Here is a 22,582-nt window from a genome sequence, read left to right on the forward strand (position 1 = left end):
ACCACCACACTAAATGTTTTATTACAACCATCCTTTCGAATTTGTATGCGTACACACACACACACACACACACACACACACACACACACACACACACACACATATATATATATATATATATATATATATATATATATATATATATATATATATAGATAGATAGATAGAATGATCATAATAGATAGATAGATAGATAGATAGGTATGTAGGGTACCTAGGTAGATAAATAGATAGATAGAGAGAGAGACCGGACAAGCTAAGTTAGTCCTCGGCAGCCACAAGGGAAATTCCACCTCGCCGATTTTGGTCATTTGAAGCCTCTTGTTTTGTATGATAATTCAAGAGTGTATGCTGTAACTTGTTCCCTTGCTTGAGCAAGCAAAACGGTATCTAAGCAGAACGGTCGACTGATAAGTTATCTCTTTCATTATCAGTTTTTCATCTAGGGTTTCCTCAACAGCATCGTATTGTAGTTTTCCTTTTCAATTACTTTATCTGTCATAATAATAATAATAAAAAAAAAAACGTAAGACCTGAAGTACAAGAATTCCACTTTTCATTTTTATGCTACTGACCCGCCATTTCATCTTTCAGATTGAAGCGCATATTTGTACGAGACTATTTTTAAATATAAATCCATCTCTCTCTCTCTCTCTCTCTCTCTCTCCCTCCCTCCCCCTCCCCCCCCCCCCCCACTCTCTCTCTCGTCTCTCTCATCTTTCTCTCCTCGCTCTCCTCCTCTCTCGTCTCTCCCGAGTTTTAAGGTTTTATGATAGTCTACTTTATACATTAAAGCCAGTTAATTGTATTGATAATTTACTAATTCTCTCTTTCTCTCTCCCTCTCTTGACTTATATCATTGTTAGCCATTTTGTTGTGGGTCGTAGTTGAAGCGGAGAGGGAAAGAGGTTAATTCTGGATTATATAATCACTCCACTGGCTTGAAATAATTAATTTCGCTTTCTCTGCTGGAGGCAAAACTCAAGTAGATAGGGATAACAGGCCAAGAGCCGGTAAAAACCAGCTCCTCCTTCAAAGATATGAACCGAGATGCTGATCACCTGACCAGTTTTAGGTGGTTCGACGTCGCTGTGTGCATACAGTATGTACAGATCATCGGGTACAAAGCCCTTAATGGTCTCTAATGCTTGTTCTGTGTTATGTATGTCCGCTTATTTCGAATGATACTAATAGAATTATAATATGACGTGCAAAATTGGTTCGTTGACGATTCAGCCTAACGTAATGGGATATGTATTAGGACAGAAAGTAATGATTCTTAAGTGAAGCATATTATTATTATTATTATTTATTTTTTTATTTATTTATTTATTTTTTTTTGCTCCATCACAGTCCTCCAATTCGACTGGGTGGTATTTATAGTGTGGGGTTCCGGGTTGCATCCTGCCTCCTTAGGAGTCCATCACTTTCCTTACTATGTGTGCCGTTTCTAGGATCACACTCTTCTGCATGAGTCCTGGAGCTACTTCAGCCTCTAGTTTTTCTAGATTCCTTTTCAGGGATCTTGGGATCGTGCCTAGTGCTCCTATGATTATGGGTACGATTTCCCCTGGCATATCCCATATCCTTCTTATTTCTATTTTCAGATCTTGATACTTATACCCATTTTTTTCCCTCTCTTTCTCTCTTCAACTCTGGTGTCCCATGGTATTGCGACATCAATGAGTGATACTTTCTCTTGACTTTGTCAATCAACGTCACGTCTGGTCTGTTTGCACGTATCACCCTATCCGTTCTGATACCATAGTCCCAGAGGATCTTTGCCTGATCGTATTTTCTATTCACTCCTTCAGGTTGGTGCTTGTACCACTTATTACTGCAAGGTAGCTGATGTTTCTTGCACAGGCTCCAGTGGAGGGCTTTTGCCACTGAATCATGCCTCTTTTTGTACTGGTTCTGTGCAAGTGCCGTGCATTCACTTGCTATGTGGTTTATGGTTTCATTTTTCGTATTGCACTTCCTACATATGGGAGAGATGTTATTTCCGTCTATCGTTCTTTGAACATATCTGGTTCTTAGGGCCTGATCTTGTGCCGCTGTTATCATTCCTTCAGTTTCCTTCTTTAGCTCTCCCCTCTGTAGCCATTGCCAATTGTCATCGCTGGCTAGTTCTTTAGTCTGTCTCATGTATTGTCCGTGCATTGGTTTGTTGTGCCAGTCCTCTGTTCTGTCTGTCTTTCTCTGTCTCGTATATTTCTGGGTCTTCGTCTACTTTTATTAGTCCTTCCTTCTTCCCATGCACTCTTTAGCCACTCGTCTTCACTGGTTTTCAGATATTGCCTCAGTGCTCTGTTCTGCGATGTTGACGCAGTCCTCTATACTTAGTAGTCCTCTCCCTCCTTCCTTTCGTGTTATGTATAGTCTGTCCGTATTTGCTCTTGGGTGTAGTGCTTTGTGTATTGTCATATGTTTCCTGGTTTTCTGATCTATGGTGCGGAGTTCTGCCTTCGTCCATTCCACTATTCCTGCGCTGTATCTGATTACTGGCACTGCCCATGTGTTTATGGCTTTTATCATATTTCCGGCGTTGAGTTTTGACTTGAGTATCGCCTTGAGTCTCTGCATATATTCTTTCCTGATCGTGTCCTTCATCTCTTGGTGTTTTATATCCCCTCCTTCTATTATTCTCAGGTATTTGTATCCTGTCTCATCTATGTGTTTGATGTTGATCCCATCTGGTAGCTTTATCCCTTCAGTTCTCGTTACTTTGCCTTTTTGTATGTTGACTAAGGCGCATTTTTCTATTCCAAACTCCATCCTGATGTCCCCAGATACAATCCTTACATTCTGGATTAGGGTATCTATTTCCTTGATGCTCTTACCATACAGCTTGATGTCGTCCATGAACATCAGATGGTTGATTCTGTTGCCTCTTTTCTTGAGTTGGTACCCGGCATCTATCTTCTGTAGTACTTTTGTCATGGGAATCATGGCTACTACGAAGAGTAGTGGGGACAGTGAGTCGCCCTGGAAGATCCCTCTCCCCTGATATTCAACCTCCTTGACCAGTCTTATTCCAGCTTGTAAGTATTGTATTCCAGTTGCGCATTGTATTTTTTTGAGGAGCGGGTGATGGTGTTTTCCTCTGCCCCATATATTTTCAGGCATTCTATTAGCCATGTGTGTGGTATCATGTCGAAGGCTTTCTTATAGTCTATCCATGCCATGCTTAGGTTGGTTTTCCTTCTCCTACTGTTCTTCATTACCATTTTGTCTATGAGGAGCTGGTCTTTTGTGCCCCTACACTTCCTTCTGCAGCCTTTCTGTTGGTGGGGGATGGTGTTTGTCTCCTCTAGGTAGTTGTATAGCCTTTCACTAATGTTACCTGTTAGTAACTTCCACATTATTGGTAGGCAGGTGATAGGCCTGTAGTTACTGGCTATATTTCCCTTACTCTTGTCTTTTTGTACTAAGGATGTTCTTCCTGTGGTCATCCATTTGGGTGCTTGGTGATTTGAGATACAATGCTGGAGTTGTTCTGCTATTCGTGGGTGTAGGGCCTTGAAGTTTTTGAGCCAGTATCCATGGACTTCATCGGGACCTGGGGCTTTCCAGTTTGGCATATTCTTTAGTTGGTGTCTGACTGTGTCTGTCGTGATCTCTGTGAATCTTTGTTTTATTCTCCCTGTTTCTTCTTCCTTGACTTCCTGGAGCCATGTTGCTTGTTTGTTGTGTGATACCGGATTGCTCCATATGTTTTCCCAGAGTCTCTTACTTGGTTCGGCTTCAGGAATTTCTGGGTGGTTGTCTTCCCCTCTTAGTTGGCTGTATAGTCTTATTATTATTATTATTATTATTATTATTATTATTATTATTATATAATACCACTTGACAGACCCATTGTAAATGGGTTTTTTGTACTTTTGTGACAAGAGAGAGAGAGAGAGAGAGAGAGAGAGAGAGAGAGAGAGAGAGAGAGAGAGACTCACCATTGAGGAAGAGATTATGAGGCAAACTCGCGAATATTTTGAAACGCTGAATGAAATTTAGTGCACGAAGAGAGAGAGAGAGAGAGAGAAGAGAGAGAGAGAGAGAGAGAGAGAGAGAGAATCGTTCCCATTACCATTCATTGATTAGGAGATTATGAGACCAACTCCCGAATATTTTGAAACACCGAAATGAAAAAATACGACAAAATAGCGACTGTGGAACTCAAAACCTACGCAACTGATGCAAAGATGATATTCAATCGAATATGTTTGGAAGACAATCTCACGCTTAATTACCGCCACTATTTGCTACTACTACAAAGACTTAATTACTACAGCACCGTTTGCTGCAGAAGAGCAAGTTTTCTAGCATCTGTGATCGCTTGATCACCGAAATTACAACAAATAGCCAACATTTTTTACATTTATAGGAAACAACATTAGTGTGTAGAGATGTAGGAAATTTGACCACGTTACACGTCCAGGCCTATAATGTATGATAGGTAGTGCGCATGCGTCGTGCGTTAAATAAAAAAAAGATATGATGTGGTGGAATATGTATTTTAAATGCTATTATTAATGGATTTAATTGTATCAGTTTTACTGGGAGTCATCAGCTAAAATAACAAGGAATATTCCAATAGACTTTTCAGTCCCTTTATAGGCTTCATTTTCCCGTTTGGAGCCGCCAAATGATTTGTCAGTTTCAGTTTATAGTTATCTCGTATAACTGGTTTTCGTGTGTCATAACGGTTTGCGAATAGATAAGTCTTTAATCTAACAACAATAAAAACAATCTGTTCTTCGCATATGCTTAACTCGGATCAAAATTCGAAGGGACTGTTATCTGCACCGGGTGATGTTTCGTAAGTTTTCGTTATCGGGGTCGGTCGGTTTATTATCACTTTTCTCGAGAGGGAAACACACATATATATTGTTATTTACACACACACACACACACATATATATATATATATATATATATATATATATATATATATATATATACAGATATATACACATACATATACATTACACACACACACACACACACACACACACATATATATATATAGAATATATATATATATATAGATCTATATATATCTATATATATTTATATATATATATCTATATATATATATATATAGATATATATATCATATATAGATATATATCTATATATAGATATATATCTATATAGTATATAGATATCTATCTATCTTTATCTTACCTTAAACCTACCTACCTATCTATTATATCTATCTACTCTATCTAATTTTATGATAATATATATTTATTTATAATTTATATTATATATAATGTTATATATAGATTATAAATATGTATATCCTATCTATATATATTTATTTTTTAATATATATAATATATACAAATATAGATATATAGCAGATCTATATATATATATATATATATATATATATATATAATATAATATATATATATATATATATATATATAGATATATATAGAGATTATATAATACTATATATATATATATATATATATATATATATATATATATAGATAGATAGATATACATATTTATATCATATATACACACACACATATATATAATATATATATATATATATATAAATAGATAGATAGATATATAGATATAGATAGGTAGGTAGGTAGGTAGGTGGATAGATAGGTAGGTAGGTAGATAGATAGATAGGTAGGTAGGTATAAATAGGCGGATAGATAAGTAAAAGAAATAGGCAAATAATCAACCTAGCGAAAGCAAATGGAACAAAATCGCATGAAAGTCAGGCTTCGTAGAGACATACGAGAGAGAGAGAGAGAGAGAGAGAGAGAGAGAGAGAGAGAGAGAGAGAGCGAGAGAGAGAGAGAGAGAGAGCATGACTCTGATCCATTCACATTTACAAAATCTAGAAAGAACTAATAGTGTCATGAGGGATTTTGCTGAACAGACAGAAGACACATATTTCATTATGTGAGAGGGATATACATTAAATGAAGAACTACAATACTTCTAGTATATATTTTTTTATTGCAGAAATAATCTCATTTGAATTATCCATTGAATTATTGTATAATAAGGCTAGTTATTCGTGTGTTTCAGCGTATACATATATGATATGACACACACACACACACTCAAGTATAACTTTTTATCACTGGACTTATATATAATATATAATATATAATATAATATATATATATATATATATATATATATATATATATAAATCACACTTACATCTATGAATATGAAAGTAAAATTCTCTAAGGAAATTTACACTAGAGACAAAGATATTTAACACGTTAAATAGATTAAATAAATGGGTACATATATAGAGATCGGCAAAGCTCTATTATGTACTTATGCTTAAAAGTACAAGAATACTATGCAAGTAAGTTTACGCACATTTATTGGCCTACTAGCAAGAGAGAAGAGAAAACGGAGAACAACCTTATAAGATGGGGCAGTATTGTCGCACAGTTATTAACTAAATAATATGATGCTTAAGCTCGTTATCTTATTTATTACTCCTCTCCCTTTTCCTCGAATTATTCCTCGACCAATTCCTCAGTGTCTGGCTCGTACTTGTCCAGTTTCTGCCTCATCTGCTTAATCTGCTCGTTTTTCTTGTTCAGCATCTTCTTCATGTTCTGGTAGGCACCGGTCTGCGAAAACTTCTTCTCTAGTTCCTGTTCGGAAAGAAAAATCAGACCGTCTGATTAGGAGCCGTTGCGAAGGGTAACCCACAAACAACTACTACTGCTACTACCACCACTATACCCTGTTTTTTTTTTTTTTTTTTTTTTTTTTTTTTTTTTTCCATCTGTCCATCCGCCTGTGGTGTTTTTGTATGGTAACACTGCGTCCCGGGCTTTAAATAGTTACGGCATGTGCAAGTTTTAGGTAAATAAAAGGATATCTGGATGTACATTTGCAACTGAAAAGTGTTTTAATAACTTTACTGTATGCGAATTAAACCGTTAATATTCGAAATAGGATATTATTATTATTGTTGAATGTCAGCTGAATGTAACTATCTAAAGCCCGGGACGCAGTGTTACCATACGGAAACACCACAGGCGGATGGACAGATGGAAAAAAAACAGAGTATAGTACGTCTATAAGTTTTCTTCTTCCTACACGACTTCGTGAATTATAGACACTTTCAACGTTTCCAAGGGCATCCTTACCAAAAATCCAAGGCCAATTATTTGTGGCAAGCATATTTGCCTTCTTAATATGATGTTGAAAAGTCTGCTGTTGGCCTTCTAAGAGGGGTGAGATAAGAATGAAATTCTCCCTAAGAAGTCTTCTGTGATCATAAAACTTCATTCTGTTCTCCTTTTGTATTTGAGAAATTATAGCTTTCTTTGCATGGTAGGTTCTTCAGCAGGTGAATTTAAGCTTATTGTTTATAAGTGGCTCAGTGAATATACTAAATCAACTGATATGGTATTTATAAGAACAGATATTTCAAACTCTTTATCTTTCAATGAAGTCCAAATACATGGAGCAGTGCAAGTTCTGATTTCTAGTCCTTATATGAGGCAATAATATTATGATTACATAATTAATTATGATATAGTTTATCTGTAGTTTAATATAACTTTAGTTTAACTTTTAACCAAGTACTTTTGAATTTCATCAGCCATTTCTTTGCCGAAGGTAAGATTCTTTGTAAATATGTAAATTTTAACATATCAAGCTCTGCCACATTTTATGTGTTTACCAGCTTACTGAACTATCTTCATGAAAGATCATTAATAATTCTCCCGTTCTTATCGTTACATTTTCATTTATGTTTAAACTTTGCTAAGTAAAAGTGTAACGAAGCACGAATAGGCGAAATACTCGGCGACAGGACAGACATTACCAAATATTCAGTTGACCATTCTATTCATTTTCTTTGATTTTAAACATTTTCGTTTTCTCTGTGTTGATATCGGTAACTAAAGAATTTTTTCAGATGATCTCTCTTCCACACCCAACGAATCTTCAAATACCCTCTTCTTTGCTCATCCTTCTCTCCTTTAATGCTCCTTATGCTTCTCACTTATGAAGCGCAATTGACTTAAATTAATTATGTATCTTCACACCTTCCTCTTCCTCTTCAAATCATTTTTATCATAACAATGATCACAAACCCCTAGCTATTCCTCTTCTCACTATTGCATAAAAACCTTGGCCTTCCGCATGTTTTATACTCATTGTTACATCAAACAACTTATCCTTCCATATATTTCATATTCACTATCAAATCAAACAACTTGCTACTCCACGTTTTATACTAACACATGTTTTGGTAAGTTCATTCCCTTATCAGTTTTCTTTTCCAAGTATTCTTATAAATATTCTTCTTTGGAATCCATGTATTTCCAACAATCACGCTCCTATCCAACTATATTTCCACGAGGCTCTCTTTAAAATGACTGCGTATCCACCTCACTTGACTACACCAGATTAGCAGTGGTCCTATTATCAGATAATGTGCAACACTGCAACAAAGTAGAAATATATGTCGTATTTTAAGAATGTGTTTTGACATCACTTTATTGCGCAAATCTATAACCTGTTACATTGTTTCTATTTTTTTTTAAATTTCTCTAAGCTCTGACTTAATTCCTCCTTCGAAGATTGATATTCTGTTCAACCTTTACCTGTCCTTTTTTTTTTTTTTTTACTTAACACCTGAAATATATACTATATATACCAAGCGCACGTGTTTACATGCTTCGTCAACCTTCACATGAAAGTAATGTGCCACAAAATCTCACCAAATTTCAGCCTTCACGAGAAAATAACGCACCATAAATTCACCAAACCTCTAATGATTGAACGAAGGGCATTTTCTTTCTCGGACAAGAAGCGAGGTGCTTTGCTACAGCTTGTTCAAAATTAAGGTGCATTTATACTCACCATCGTAACTAGCAATTGATGATTTTTCCTCAGTCTATAGGTAAGATGCTTTGATACTGACCTTTTCAGTCAACTTGAGCTGTTATTAATTGTCATCTAATAAGTAAGGCCCTGATTTTTCCTTAACAAGTAAGTGAGATACTAACAAGAGCTGCTACTGTCCAATCTAAAAATAAGGTGCTTCAATGCTAACCATCCTCATCCTAGCCAACATGTTCTGATTGTCAAGTTAACAGTTAGTTGAATTAATAGACAAGGTGCATTAATATATACCTTCTCAGCCAAAATAGGTTCTTTTTTTTTATTTGTTTGTATGGTGTTTTTACGTTGCATGGAACCAGAGGTTATTCAGCAACGGGACCAACGACTTTACGTGACTTCCGAACCACGTCGAGAGTGAACTTCTGTCACCAGAAATACACATCTCTCACGCCTCAATGGAATGCCCGAGAATCGAACTCGCGGTCACCGAGGTGGCACGCCAACACCATACTGACCACGCTACTGAGGCGTGTAAAAAATTGGTTACTTTCAGCCAGTGAGTAAATGTACTTTAATGCTCACCTTTCCGGCCAAAAACTGTTATTTTCCCGCCAATTACGACGTTGCTTTAATATCTATTTCAGCAGCTAAACTGTTCATCTCATCCAATAAGTTAGTGTACTTTAACATTCTCCTTCTCAGTCAACAAGAGCTTTTTGTTTTCCGGAAAAGAAAACTATTGAGATGGCTGTTTGTCTATCCGTCCGCACTTTTTCTGTCCGCCCTCAGATCTTAAAAACTACTGAGGCTAGAGGGCTGCAAATTGGTATGTTGATCACTCAACCTGCATTCATCAAAAATACCAAACTGCAGCCATCTAGCCTCAGTAGTTGTTAGTTGATTTCAGATTAAAGCTAGATATGATCGTGCGTCTGGCACCACTATTGATGCCAACAACACAGGCCACCACCAAGCCGTGGCTGAAAGTTTCATGGGCTGTGGCTGAGAGTTTCATGGGCCACGTGGCTGAAAGTTTCGTACAGCATTATACGCTGTATAGAAAACTCGATTGTGCCAAAGAAAATTGGGCTAATTTTTTTTACTAAAATAGATTTACATCAGCCGTGCAGTTGATGTCTAGGCCAGTCCCTTACGACGCTCCTGATTGGCTGTTGATAAGCCAATCACAAGGCTGGAAATTCTCAATCTCTCTCGAGAGTTCACATGGGCATGATATATGTTCCATCTCTCCTGAGGAATATATCTTTCAGGAGAGGTGGAACATAAATCCTGCCTACGTGAACTCTCGAGAGAGATGAGAGTTTCCAGCCCTGTGATTGGCTTATCAAAAGCCAATCAGGAGCGCCGTAAGGGAAAGCCTAGACATCAAATGCACATTTGATGTGAATCTACTATCGATGTCTTTGTCGCCCAATAAGCAAGTAGTTTAAACACTTACTTTCTCAGCCAACATAAGCTGCGACTTGACCTGCATGAGGCTGTTCTTGTAGGAGGTGAGGTCCTTGCTCAGCTGCTCATGGGTATCCTCGTGCATCTGGCTCTGGGAGGTCATCTCGAGGCGCATCTTCTCCACCTCGTCTGAAAGCTAAGCATCAGAACGGAGGACCTGTATTGCTGCCACAGTGAACAGGGATGATTTCGGTACTATAGTAGATTCACATCAACCGTATTTGATGTCTAGGCCAGTCCCTTACGACGCTCCTGATTGGCTATTGATAAGCCAGTCACAGGGCTGGAAACTCTCATTCTCTCTCGAGAGTTCACATGGGTAGGATCTATGTTCCACTTCTCCTGAGGGATATGTCTTTCAGGAGAAGTGGAATATACATCCTACCTATGTGAACTCTCTCGAGAGACTGAGAATTTCCAGCCCTGAGATTGGCTTATCAACAGACAATCAGGAGCGTCGTAAGGGACTGGCCTAGACATCAAATGCACAGTTGATGTGAATCTACTATATAGGGACTTTTGGAAAATTTATACTTTCACTTAGAGGTGGATTTACGCTAAATACATTTCAATATTATGACTGGAGAATTTTCCAGCTTTTGCCTCTCTGCCTCCTGGAAGAAGAGAGAATAGTTTGAAAACTGAGAACAACTGAGGTGAGGAGGGAGAGAACGAAACTGGAATAATCCCCCAGTCAGAGAAAGTGATCAAGGAAAACGGAAGATGATGTTGATAAAGTGATGCTTTACTGCCTCTTTTAATCCAATGCGTTATTATTACTGTAAAAGAAACAGTGCCGACTCTTAAAATCTGCTAGAGAAAAGGTTGCACTATAATCACTTGTAATTAGGAAAAGAAATTTGCTAGGATACGATATATTCAACATATTAGGACTAAAGCTCAAAATCTAGAGCAAACATCAACTTTCAATCTGCATAAGGCAGCAACTATGAGTTGGGCTGATATAGGTAGGCCTAATCTGTAATTTCGATCGTCTCACCTCCGAAACGTCGTCCACCGTCGGCCTAGAGGAAACATTATCCTTTAGCTTCGCTAACTCCTCCTTGGTAGACTGCAGAGCGAGGAAGGATTCTGTCCTGGCTTTTATTGCGTCTGATAGCTGTGAATAAGAATCGGAATCAGAGTAGCTGGTTAGTTGCTGTCAGGAAAATGTGCGTCATATAGTCTAACCATAGTTTATGAGTCTAATAGACTTTCACAAACCTGGCATTTTCTGCCAGACTTTCACCACCTGTGAAAAATTTTCCCACCTGCAAAAATTTTGTAAACTCCGAAATATATGTTTTTATTTTCTTACCTTGTTGCAATAAAAGACGCCAGTCATAAATATACAACAACATACAACAACGTTGCCCAGCAACATTTCAAAATCTACATTTTATTCAAGTTTCCGAGTGGAGTGACCGTCCTCCTCGCTGGTCTGGAAGAGGCTCTGCTTTTTCTTTCTTATTGGTTTTATTGAATAGCAATAAACTAAAAGGCAACATAGGGCGGCGCTCCCTATAGGGAAAGCAATATAAAAACAACTGCCTTGTTGGCTTGGGAAACAAAAATAACTTTTATTTTTTTTAATTTTTTTTAAGCTAACTGAAAGACAAGAAAACTTATTACCGAGAATCTCTACCTAAATAATATTTGTAATGGACAGAGAGAGAGAGAGAGAGAGAGAGAGAGCAGAGAAGAGAGGATGAGAATGAGAGGGGAGAGAGAGAGAGAGAGAGTACGGAAGCGGGTCAGAATTACTGCCTCATATTACCGAGGTCAATATCTATTGAGTATCCATCAGCGATCAATACAGGTCAGATGCTGCGATTTTATTCGTTCTTTTTACTTCGTTTTCTTTTTTATTCGCGAATATTGTGTAAGAGAAGAGATCCAGCTTGCCCTTCCCATCAGCCTGTAATACTGGTCTTCCTTATAACCTTCCATTCTTTGAGAGGTGTGCCCGTACCTTCCTTGGGACTAAAGCCCGCCCTTGTCCTCTCTAAAGTTAAGTATATCTTAGTTTAACCAGACCACTGAGCTGATTAACAGCTCTCCTAAGTCTGGCCCGAAGGATTAGATATTATTACGTGGCTAGGAACATCTGATTGTGGGATCCGAACCACATTATAACGGGAAATTAATTTATAATCACTAGAAAAAAATTACTTTGATTCCACGTTGACAGTGCTGGGAATCGAACTCGGAACTACCGAATCGGTATGCGAGCACGTGAACCATCGTCCAACGAGGACCTTCAAACCGACCCAATATCTTTTCCCCATTTTCCTTATGACTGGACTAGTTAAGGGCATTTCCTGGCCCTTCCAAATTGGATAAAAGTAATGCCATTAACCAAATTTATTATCACCAGAAACAAATTCCTCTAACTCCGTGTTGACAGAGGGGGGAATCGAACTTGGGGCTACCGAATCAGTAGGCGAGCACGTGAACCACTCATCTAACGAGGAACTTGAAACCGACCCAATATCTTTTCCTCATTTTTCTCATGACTGGACTAGTTGAGGGCATTTCCTTGCCCTTCCAAATTGGATAAAACTAATGACATAAGCAAGCGTCTCACCTGGTTGTCCAACGACCTGAGTTTCTCCGCGAGTTCGTTGTTTTCTTCAGTCAGCGTCTGGATACGGTTCTGGAGGAGGGCAACGGGCGCCCCTCCGTCATTCAAGGGCGCCAAGGTCTTCTTCTGGGGCGAGGGCATCTCCACTCCGCGCCCTTGCAGCTCCAGATCCTCGAACTTCCTGACTTCCTCTATGAGGTCTCTGTGGGGGGAGGAAAGTAGATGTCAATGACATCAATTTTCACAAAGATATCTTTCAATGAAAAGTAAAAAAAGCTATCCGACTTGAACAGCTCATCAGAAGTGTTGCTAAGTATGGCGCATTCATTCCATTTCCAACTTTACTTATATTTCCCATACTTTTTGGAAAAAAAAAATGGCTAGATAAGAAACATCTCCCTTATTTTAGCAATCCGTCGCAAGAGCTAATGGGTCTGCCCCAATCTTTGCATTTCCAACTCCAGTGCTTTTTCCATACTTTCAAAAACTTCCTGAAGAGGATAAGGAATCTTGACTGAAGCGGCTCATCAAGACGGTTACTGGGTCTGTTCCATCCATAACCTCTACTTCCCACCTTATTTAATTTTCCCTTTACTCTTTCTCTCTTATCAGTTAATCAGTCCACAGACTCAGTTTATCACCAAATTCACTTAAACTGTCTGCATTGTTTGTCTCGCAGTCATATGAGACTCATTATACTCTATTTTTTTCCATCTGTCCACCCGCCAGTTTGGGTATGGTAACACTGCACCCTGGGCTTTAGATAGTTACGCTATGTGTAAGTTTAAGGTAAATAAAAGGATATCTATGTGTACATTTGGAACTGAAAAGTGTTTTAATAATTTACTGTATGCGAATTACACTGTTAATATTCGAAATAGTATATTGTTATTATTGTTGAATGTAAGCTGAATGCAACTATCTAAAGCCCGGGACGCAGTGTTACCATACGCAAACACCACAGGCGGGTGGGCAGATGGAAAAAACAGACTATAGTGAACAATCACATGAGAGCTGTTTCTTTTCTAACAATCACCTGAGAATCACCGCTTAAATAGCAATAAATTAAGTATCACCTCGGCCAAACATTTGAACAATCGTACGAGAAACACTATTTCTAAAACAATCACACAAGAACTCCTACGGCAATAACAATCGTACGAGAATTTCCACTGTTATAACAATCACACGAGAATCTCCGCAAATACATCTCTACAGTGATAATCACCGATGCAGCATCAAACATATCAGTATACTGCCAGTTATAATAATCACTTAAGAATACGAGGTTTTATGAATAAGAGAGTAACTAAAAAACTGTCAACGAAAGTAACTGGTTCTACTTTCATTACTGTGATTTGATACTAATAACAGGTGCTCTTTATATTACACGTGCGGATCTGTCGTCAAGTTCTCTTGTTTTTTTTTAATGAAATTTGGAAAACAGGTTTCTTTAAAAACACAATGAAAACAACTATTCAAAACACTTATGCCAGGACTACTGCAGCTGAAAGTTAAACAGATGAGATCTCTCCTGATGGACCACGAGAGAGCAGCAGATAGGACGGGAGGTCCCTCCCCCCAAAATAAACCAAGATGACGACGAAACGAACACGCAGCAATTTACATTTATTCACTCACTGGTTCTCGAGGTCGGACGTATCCACGTGGAGGTCCAAGTGCCACTTCTGTGCCTGCCCGAAGAGTTGGGAGAGGAGGAGGGAATTGGTGTGAGTGTCGTGGATGAGTTCGCCCTCGACCTCCGCCCGCACGACGTCAGCTAGGGAGTCGAGGATCTCGGTCATTTCGTCCGCGGTGTAGGTGTCCTCCACGATTCTGGAAACAAAAAGAAGAAGCGAATATGCTTGAAATACTTTCAAAGGTAGAATCGGTGTTGTCTTTTAAATCCTCTGATACATAAGGTACATGTAGTTTAAGCATTTGTTGATAAACGCAATGCACATTCACACACCCGTGTATGTGTATATATATATATATATATATATATATATATATATATATAATATATATATATATATATATATAACTGAATCACGAAAGTTAGGAACGTGATAAATCCATAAATAAAGTTATATGCTACGAAGGGAAAATAAACAACGGAGTTTCCGCGAGATCTTTTCGACGTTCAAACGTCCTTTACTTAGCAGATGAACTGACATACATGAGAAAATGACGATACACAAAAGGTCATAAAAATGACAGATAGGGATTATAAAGAGATTAGTACCTAGAATCCGACACACCTGGAAGATGAGTAATCCTCCAAAACAAGCGAAAACATGGTTACAATTAAAGGTTTAAGACAAACTGCTCAGACACAAGGGCAAGACAATTAAAGGATTATTATAGGTGACAGCTATTCAGAACTTTGGTAAACAAAAAACATATTCACAATACATATACAACGAAAATATCTGTAAGGCAACTAAATTTTATTTAAGTCTGTAATTATATCTTTGAGGTCATTCTTAAACATATTACAAATAAGGGTCTAACATGTTTAAGAATGACCTCAAAGATATAATTACAGACCTAAATAAAAATTAGTTGCCTTACAGATATTTTCGTTGAATATGTATTGTGAATATGTTTTTTGTTTACCAAAGTTCTGAATAGCTGTCACCTATAATAATCCTTTAATTGTCTTGCCCTTGTGTCTGAGCAGTTTGTCTTAAACTTTTAATTGTAATCATGTTTTCGCTTGTTTGGGAGGATTACTCATCTTCCAAGGTGTGTCGGATTCTAGGTCTCTCTAATCCCTATAACTGTCATTTTTATTGACCTTTGTGTATCGTCATTTTTTCATGTATGTCAGTTCTTCTGCTAAGTAAAGGACATTTGAACGTCGAAAGATCTCGCGGAAACCCTGTTGTTTATTTTCCCTTTGTGGCATATAACTATATATATTATATATATATCTATATATATATATATATATATATATATATATAAGATTTTGAGTATAATTATGTATATATACAAATGTATATTTATACATAATATATATATATATATATATATATATATATATATATATATATATATATATATATATATATATATTATAAACACACACATATATATGTGTGTGTGTATGTGCGTGTAGACACAGACATGTATTTACAATTGCACAGACAAATTTTTCTGCTCAGTAAAACCGTACTTCATCAGCCTCTAATATAACAAACAATGCTTATTTTCTAGCTAGAAAACAGAGGTGCTGCCCTAAACCCACTTCGCCCAGAAGGAGGAACAAACAGAGGCCACAATCACCTGGTATCCTTGACATCCTGAAAGCAAGCGTCGACGGACCTCAGTCTGTGGGCTCTCTGGTACTTGCAGAAGCGAAGGTAAGAGGACAGGTTCTTCCTGTGGTGGTCATTCAAGTCCAGATCGCTCTGGAATAAGAGATTCTTGTTGAGATTTTTCTATCGCGCTTGCACTGTTATGTGGAGAAAGCATCTTTATTTTTTTTAAAGAGGAGTTAGTATTAAATAAATTTCTGACTCACACTGGGATCGAAACCAGGTCTTTTACTTGAAAGACAAGGGCGCTACCAGTTGACCCCCGCAGGTCATAAAAGAAGTTGAGACCTAAGCAGCATCAGAAATTGGTTCCTTTTACACAAGTGATAAGAGGTCTGTATCTATGACTCTGTTTGATGCTCCCAATACAGGATACAAGAGAAGGGAGCAGAGGTGGAAATATTCGAATTCAAACATTGCATTCACAAACATTTTTTTCAAAATGACAAGTATCTATAAAGTCACTCAGCTGAGGGTTTAAACGTATGGCAATCCAATGCTTAGAATAAGGAAGGCTGGATGAAAGCAGTTTACATATTACCTCTTTGTGAAAAGTAGAAAAATGAAATATATTCCAGAAACTTGTGATAAACCTTGGCGGGCCGGTGTAAGTGGCAATGGCTTGTAATGTTACCCCCATTTAAACATTATTCTGTCTATAGTATCACCATTCAGCAAAGGTTTACCGCAAGAAAGCATAGGATTGCCATACCTTTAAAAACCCTCTGCTGAGTGACTACAGATATTAGTAATTTAAAAAAAATGTAGGCTCGTCAATGCAATGTTTGTTTTCGAATCTTTCCAGCTCTGCTACCTTCTCCTGCTTCCTGGATTTAGAACATCAAACAAATTCATAGATACTGACCTTCGATCACGTGTGTAATAGGAATAAATTTCTGATTCCCATTAGGATCGAACCCAGTACTTAGGACCCAACTTCTTTTTATGATCAGTGGGGGTCGAAACACGTAATCATTAATTGTTCTACCTCTTAATAAGAGTATAATATATATATATATATATTATATATATATATATATTTAATATTATATATATTATAAATTATATAACGATATATATATATATATATACGTCTGTAATGTGTGTGAGCGCATGATTGTGTGGTAGTATATGTCCACGTACACAAACTATACAAACACTACAGGGATTGATAAATCTTATTCGTAGATCAATGTTAATCAAACGAACCGTTTCCGGGTTAAGCGAACATTAAAAGAAATAAAAAATCAATTCAGGTATTAATCGAGTTAAATAAAACACTGAAACTATACATGAACAATAAAGAAACCCCAAATGAGCAGCAAATAACGCAATTGCTGAGAATACACGACAACCTGCCGGAAAGAAAACAAGACTGAAACCATTGACGCTGCATTTGTCACAATCACAAAGTTTTCTCTCAGCTTCGAACAAAAACTCCATTTTCCCTCGTGACAATCCGATCTAGACACTACCGCAGATCTCTGTTGAAGCTGAATTAAGGAAAATATCAGTTTTCACAGTCCTCACCATCTTCTCGAAGCTTAGAGGAACAGAAAGTAATAAACTTGAGCGAATACAACAAACAAGTGGAGTGAAAACAGAAACTATGTTTTGCAGGCGCAAGAGAAGCTGTTTGCTTCCAGGGCTTGTTCGTTACGACACGAACGCTTCGTGGAAGCCAGGCGAGTTACATCGTGTGTATATATATATATATATATATATATATATATATATATATATATATATATATATATATATATATATATATATATATAATGTATAAGTACACAGTATATGTAAAAGATTAAATATACAAACGTTAAAAAAATGCGAGTAATTAGACATACAAGAAGTTATGATATGCATTTTTGTAGATACATAAACACATTTCTAAGTTCTAAGCAAATGAGCACGCACATACACACACATATACGTACATAAATACAAACATATATGCATATATATACATACACGTATAAATATCCACGTACTGAGTATCTATATTTATCCGATTTCCCGATATATGAACAAGTCGAACTCACCCGTGAGTAAAAGTTCCTTGCTCATATTGAACTACGCACACCTGGCAAGCTGGCGTTGCCATGACAACGTAATAAACAAATAATCAGAAGTTACGTGCTCGACTAGCTCCAATTGAAACATTTCGTTTTCGTTATTAATTTCGACTTCATTTTTCAGAGAGAGAGAGAGAGAGAGAGAGAGAGAGAGAGAGAGAGCAACGATGTTTAGGCATAGGCGTATCAGATGCCAGTATTTTTATAATGGGCTAATATATGTTTCCTAATTTTTTTTCAGTAGCAGAGCCTACTAAGTCTTGGGTTACCTGTAATCGTTTTAACACAAACAACTGCACACAAAAAATCCGTAAAACAAGAGCAAGAATAATAATGATAATAATAAAAACAGACGGAGAACGAGTGATGTCTTTTCTTTCGTCAGAACCATCATAAAAAACATATATATATCATACCCGGTAACGTAACTGGACTAGCATTTTTATTTTTTAGGCGTTGCAAAAGATAACAATGCCAAGTAAATATAATTCAAGCAGCTGAATGCAAATTCTCAAAGCATAATTCTCTCTCCTCTACGCACAGACATACACACACATACGTATACGTATATATACATATATACGTATATGTATTACATATACATGTGTATATATATATATATGTATATTTATATATATATATATATACGTATGTATATTATACATATAATACATATATATATATACTATATATATATATATATATATATAATATATATATATATATATATATATATATATATGTGTGTGTGTGTGTGTGTGTGTGTGTGTGTGTTTGTGTGTGTGTGTGTCTGTGTAAACATTTATTCATTATTTACTCCGAATAACCCCAAAGTCGTACACGAAGTATTTGGCCGAAGCAAAATTTAAGAATAAGAAAAAGTAGAATAATAAAAAAAATTTCCTCGAGAAGCGAAGTTATTGTCTGTTGACCAAGGAAACAGAAAAAGGCGAAAGAAAACGGAGAAGAGAGAGAGAGAGAGAGAGAGAGAGAGAGAGAGAGAGAGAGAGAGAGAGAGAGAGAGAGAGAGAGAGAGAGAGAGGAAGTTAGAAAATGGAAGGGGAAAGCAACACCGGTAAAAGCCAATATTGGTCAAGGGATCATGTCAGTCCTCCTTTCGTCTTTGGTCTCTCTCTCTCTCTCTCTCTCTCTCTTGTTTTTCCTACATTCAGTCTTATCTTTCAATTTTGTTTTGTTATATTCTCTTTTTCTTTCTCTCTCTCTTGCTTTGCTTTTCCTACATTCGGTCTTATCTATTATTTTTATAATTTTTATTTTTTATTTTATTTTCTCTCTCTCTGTTTTTCCTACATTCGGTCTTATCTTTTATTTTTATCATTTTTATTTTTTATTTTATTTTCTCTCTCTCTGTTTTTCCTACATTCGGTCTTATCTTTTTATTTTTACATATTTTTATATTATTCTCTCTCTCTCTCTCTCTCTCTCTCTCTCTCTCTCTCTCTCTCTCTCTCTCTCTCTCTCTCTTTTGATTTTCCAACATTCGATCTTATCTTTTATTTCTGCCATTTTTATATTTTTATTTTATTCTCTTTCTTTCTCTCTTTTGCTTTGCTTTTCCTACTTTTGGTCTTATCCTTTATTTTTATTATTTTTTTTATTTTTTTTCTCTCTCTCTCTGTTTTTCCTACTTTTGTCTTATCCTTTATTTTTACCATTTTCATTTTTTCTTTTACTATCTCTCTCTCTCTCTGTTTATCCTAAACTCGGTCTTATCTTTTATTTTTACCATTTTTATTTTCTATATTATTCTCTTTCTTTCTTTCTCTCTCTCTCTCTTTTGATTTTCCAACATTCGGTCTTACCTTTTATTTTACCATTTTTATATTTCTATTTTATTCTCTTTCTTTCTCTCTCTTGCTTTGCTTTTCCTACTTTTAGTCTTATCCTTTATTTTTTTCATTTATATTTTTTATTCTATTCTCTCTCTTTTGTTTTTCCTACATTCGGTCTTATCTTTTATTTTTACCATTTTTATTTTATTTTATTTTATTCTCCTTTTCTCTCTTGCTTTGCTTTTCCTATATTCGGTCGTATCTTTTATATTTACCACTTTTATTTTTTATTGTACTCTCTCTCTCTCTCTCGTTTTTCCCACATTCGGTCTTATCCTTTACTTTTATTATTTTTATTTTTTATTTTATTCTCTCTCTCTCTCTCCCTCTCTGTCTGTCTGTCTCTCTCTCTTAGGTAGTCTCTCATCGCTGGTGCATTCGTTCGTACTTGTTTATTTTTTTTATTTTTTCTATTTTTACTTTTTTCTATTTAAGGAAATACAATTTTGGTTTCCCTTCAAGGCTCTAAGCCTTTCCACTCAAAATCCCATTTTGCTATTCTCTGCCCCGACGGAGGCTCAGTAGTTAATACCTATCCTCTCTAGGGATTTATATATATATATATATATATATTATATATTATATATATATATATATATATATATATATATATATATATAATGTGTGAGTATATGATAAATTTACAGAGCACAACAATACAAGGCACATTATAATATAGATTAAAAATGTTAATCAGGGAAAACGCCATCCAGCCACAGAAGTAACAGGTACTACCACTGGCAAAAATTATTCTCGTCTCATCTAAATTAGTCCTATCTACTTGGTTCCTAATCTACATTTGAACATTGTGACGTTCAAAACATCTTTATTATTTGAATGACTAATTACTTCAGGAATCCGTGTTATTTTAGTTTTCTGTAAAAGTGACTAATTACTTCACGAACCTAATTTATTTTAGTTTTCTGTATAAGAAAATGATTGAGATGGCCATATGTCCGTCCGTCCGCTCTTCTTCTGTTCGTCCTCAGATCTTAAAGGCTACTGAGGCTAGGGGGCTGCAGATTGGTACGTTGATCAGCCACCCTCCAGTCATCAAACATACCAAATTGCAGCCCTCTAGCCTCAGAAGGATTTATGTGATTTAAGGCTAAATTTAGCCACGGTCGTGCGTCTGGCATCACTAGGGTGCCATCAACACAGGACACCACCGAACCGTGGCTGAAAGTTTCATTGGCCATGTGGTTGGCTGAGGGTTTCATACAGCGTTATACGCTGTACAAAAAACTTTATTGCGCCGAAGAAACTTCGGCGTATTTTTTATTTGTTTATCTCTTATAATTTCTTGAACATTTATGAAGCTCCAGTTATCAGTTGAAATGCTAATATTACAACAATCAAATAATCTATGAATAATGGTAAACTGCTGTTTTACCTATACATCTTATTTTTGGCTCCGTGGATTCTTTGCTCGAATGTTGGTAATGATTTTACCAGAAGCTTATCATTAACTTCAAAGACACCCTTTAATACCGAGATACCTAAGCAGTATATTTACCACTTAGAAGACGTGCCTGTGACATTGACTGAGTTTTTATGGTTGAATGACCTCTGTTCCTTTATGGTTTAATAATCCATGTTTCTTTATAGTTTAATAAGTCATTTTCCTTCGTGGTTTAATGGTCAGTGATTATTGAGGGTTTGATAGTTCCTGTTCCTTTATGGTTTAATAATCTCTGTTCCTTTATGGTATTATAATTCCTGTTTCTTTATGGCTTAATAATCCCTGTTCCTTTATAGTTTAATAAGCCATTTTCCTTTATGGTTTAATGGTCCGTGTTTATTGAGGGTTTAATAGTTCCTGTTCCTTTATGGTTTAATAATCTCTGTTATAATTCCCGTTTCTTTATGGCTTAATAATCCCTGTTCCTTAATGGTTAAATGATCCCTTTTCCTTTATGTTTAATAATCCTTGTTTCTTTATGGTTTAAGAATCCCTGTTTCTTTATGGTATAATAATCCTTTTTCCTTTATGGCATAATAATCGCTGTTGCTTTATGGTTAAATAATCCCTTTTCCTTTTTGCTTTGATAATCCTTTTTCCTTTACGGTTTAATAATCCCTATTTCTTTATGGTTTAATAATCCTTTTTCCTTTATGGTTTATTGTTCATAGATACCTGTTCCTTGAAAGGTTAATAATTATTGTTCAAAAATACCTGATCCTTTAAAGGTTAATAATCCCTGTTGGACCATTTGTTCAAAAGTACCTGTTCCTTTAAAGGTTAATAATCCCTGTCCCACTTTTGTTCAAAGGTACCTGTTCTTTTAAAGGTTAATAATTCCTGTTCCACTACTGTTCAAAAGTACATGTTCCTTTAAAGGTCAATAATCCCTGTTCCTTTAAAGGTTAATTATCCCTGTTCCACTATCGTTAAAAATTACCTGTTCCTTT

General features: G+C 36.2%; 1 protein-coding gene across 1 annotated transcript; it reads right to left on the reverse strand.

The window, feature by feature from the left end:
• Positions 1-6,203: 6,203 nt before the first annotated feature.
• LOC135196258 (leucine zipper transcription factor-like protein 1) lies at positions 6,204-17,860 on the reverse strand. The gene is made up of 7 exons (XM_064222951.1): positions 17,770-17,860; positions 16,208-16,332; positions 14,555-14,749; positions 12,917-13,115; positions 11,330-11,449; positions 10,319-10,465; positions 6,204-6,650 (listed from the first exon to the last, which is right to left on the reverse strand). Exons 1-7 carry the CDS (start codon positions 17,770-17,772, stop codon positions 6,510-6,512), a joined length of 930 nt encoding a protein of 309 aa, XP_064079021.1. The 5' UTR covers positions 17,773-17,860; the 3' UTR covers positions 6,204-6,509.
• Positions 17,861-22,582: the final 4,722 nt, after the last annotated feature.

Source organism: Macrobrachium nipponense, chromosome 23, assembly GCF_015104395.2.
Source record: "Macrobrachium nipponense isolate FS-2020 chromosome 23, ASM1510439v2, whole genome shotgun sequence".
In the NCBI taxonomy this organism is placed as follows: Eukaryota; Metazoa; Arthropoda; class Malacostraca; order Decapoda; family Palaemonidae; genus Macrobrachium; species Macrobrachium nipponense.

What these genes read in the sequence shown, in the direction of transcription:
- LOC135196258 (XM_064222951.1), bottom strand. An exon ending in ACGTCCGACCTCGAGAACCA is followed by an intron (nt 13,116 to 14,554) that starts GTGAGTGAATAA and finishes CTCCCCCCACAG; the next exon opens with AGACCTCATAGAGGAAGTCA. An exon ending in AGCTTATGTTGGCTGAGAAA is followed by an intron (nt 6,651 to 10,318) that starts GTAAGTGTTTAA and finishes CTTTCCGAACAG; the next exon opens with GAACTAGAGAAGAAGTTTTC.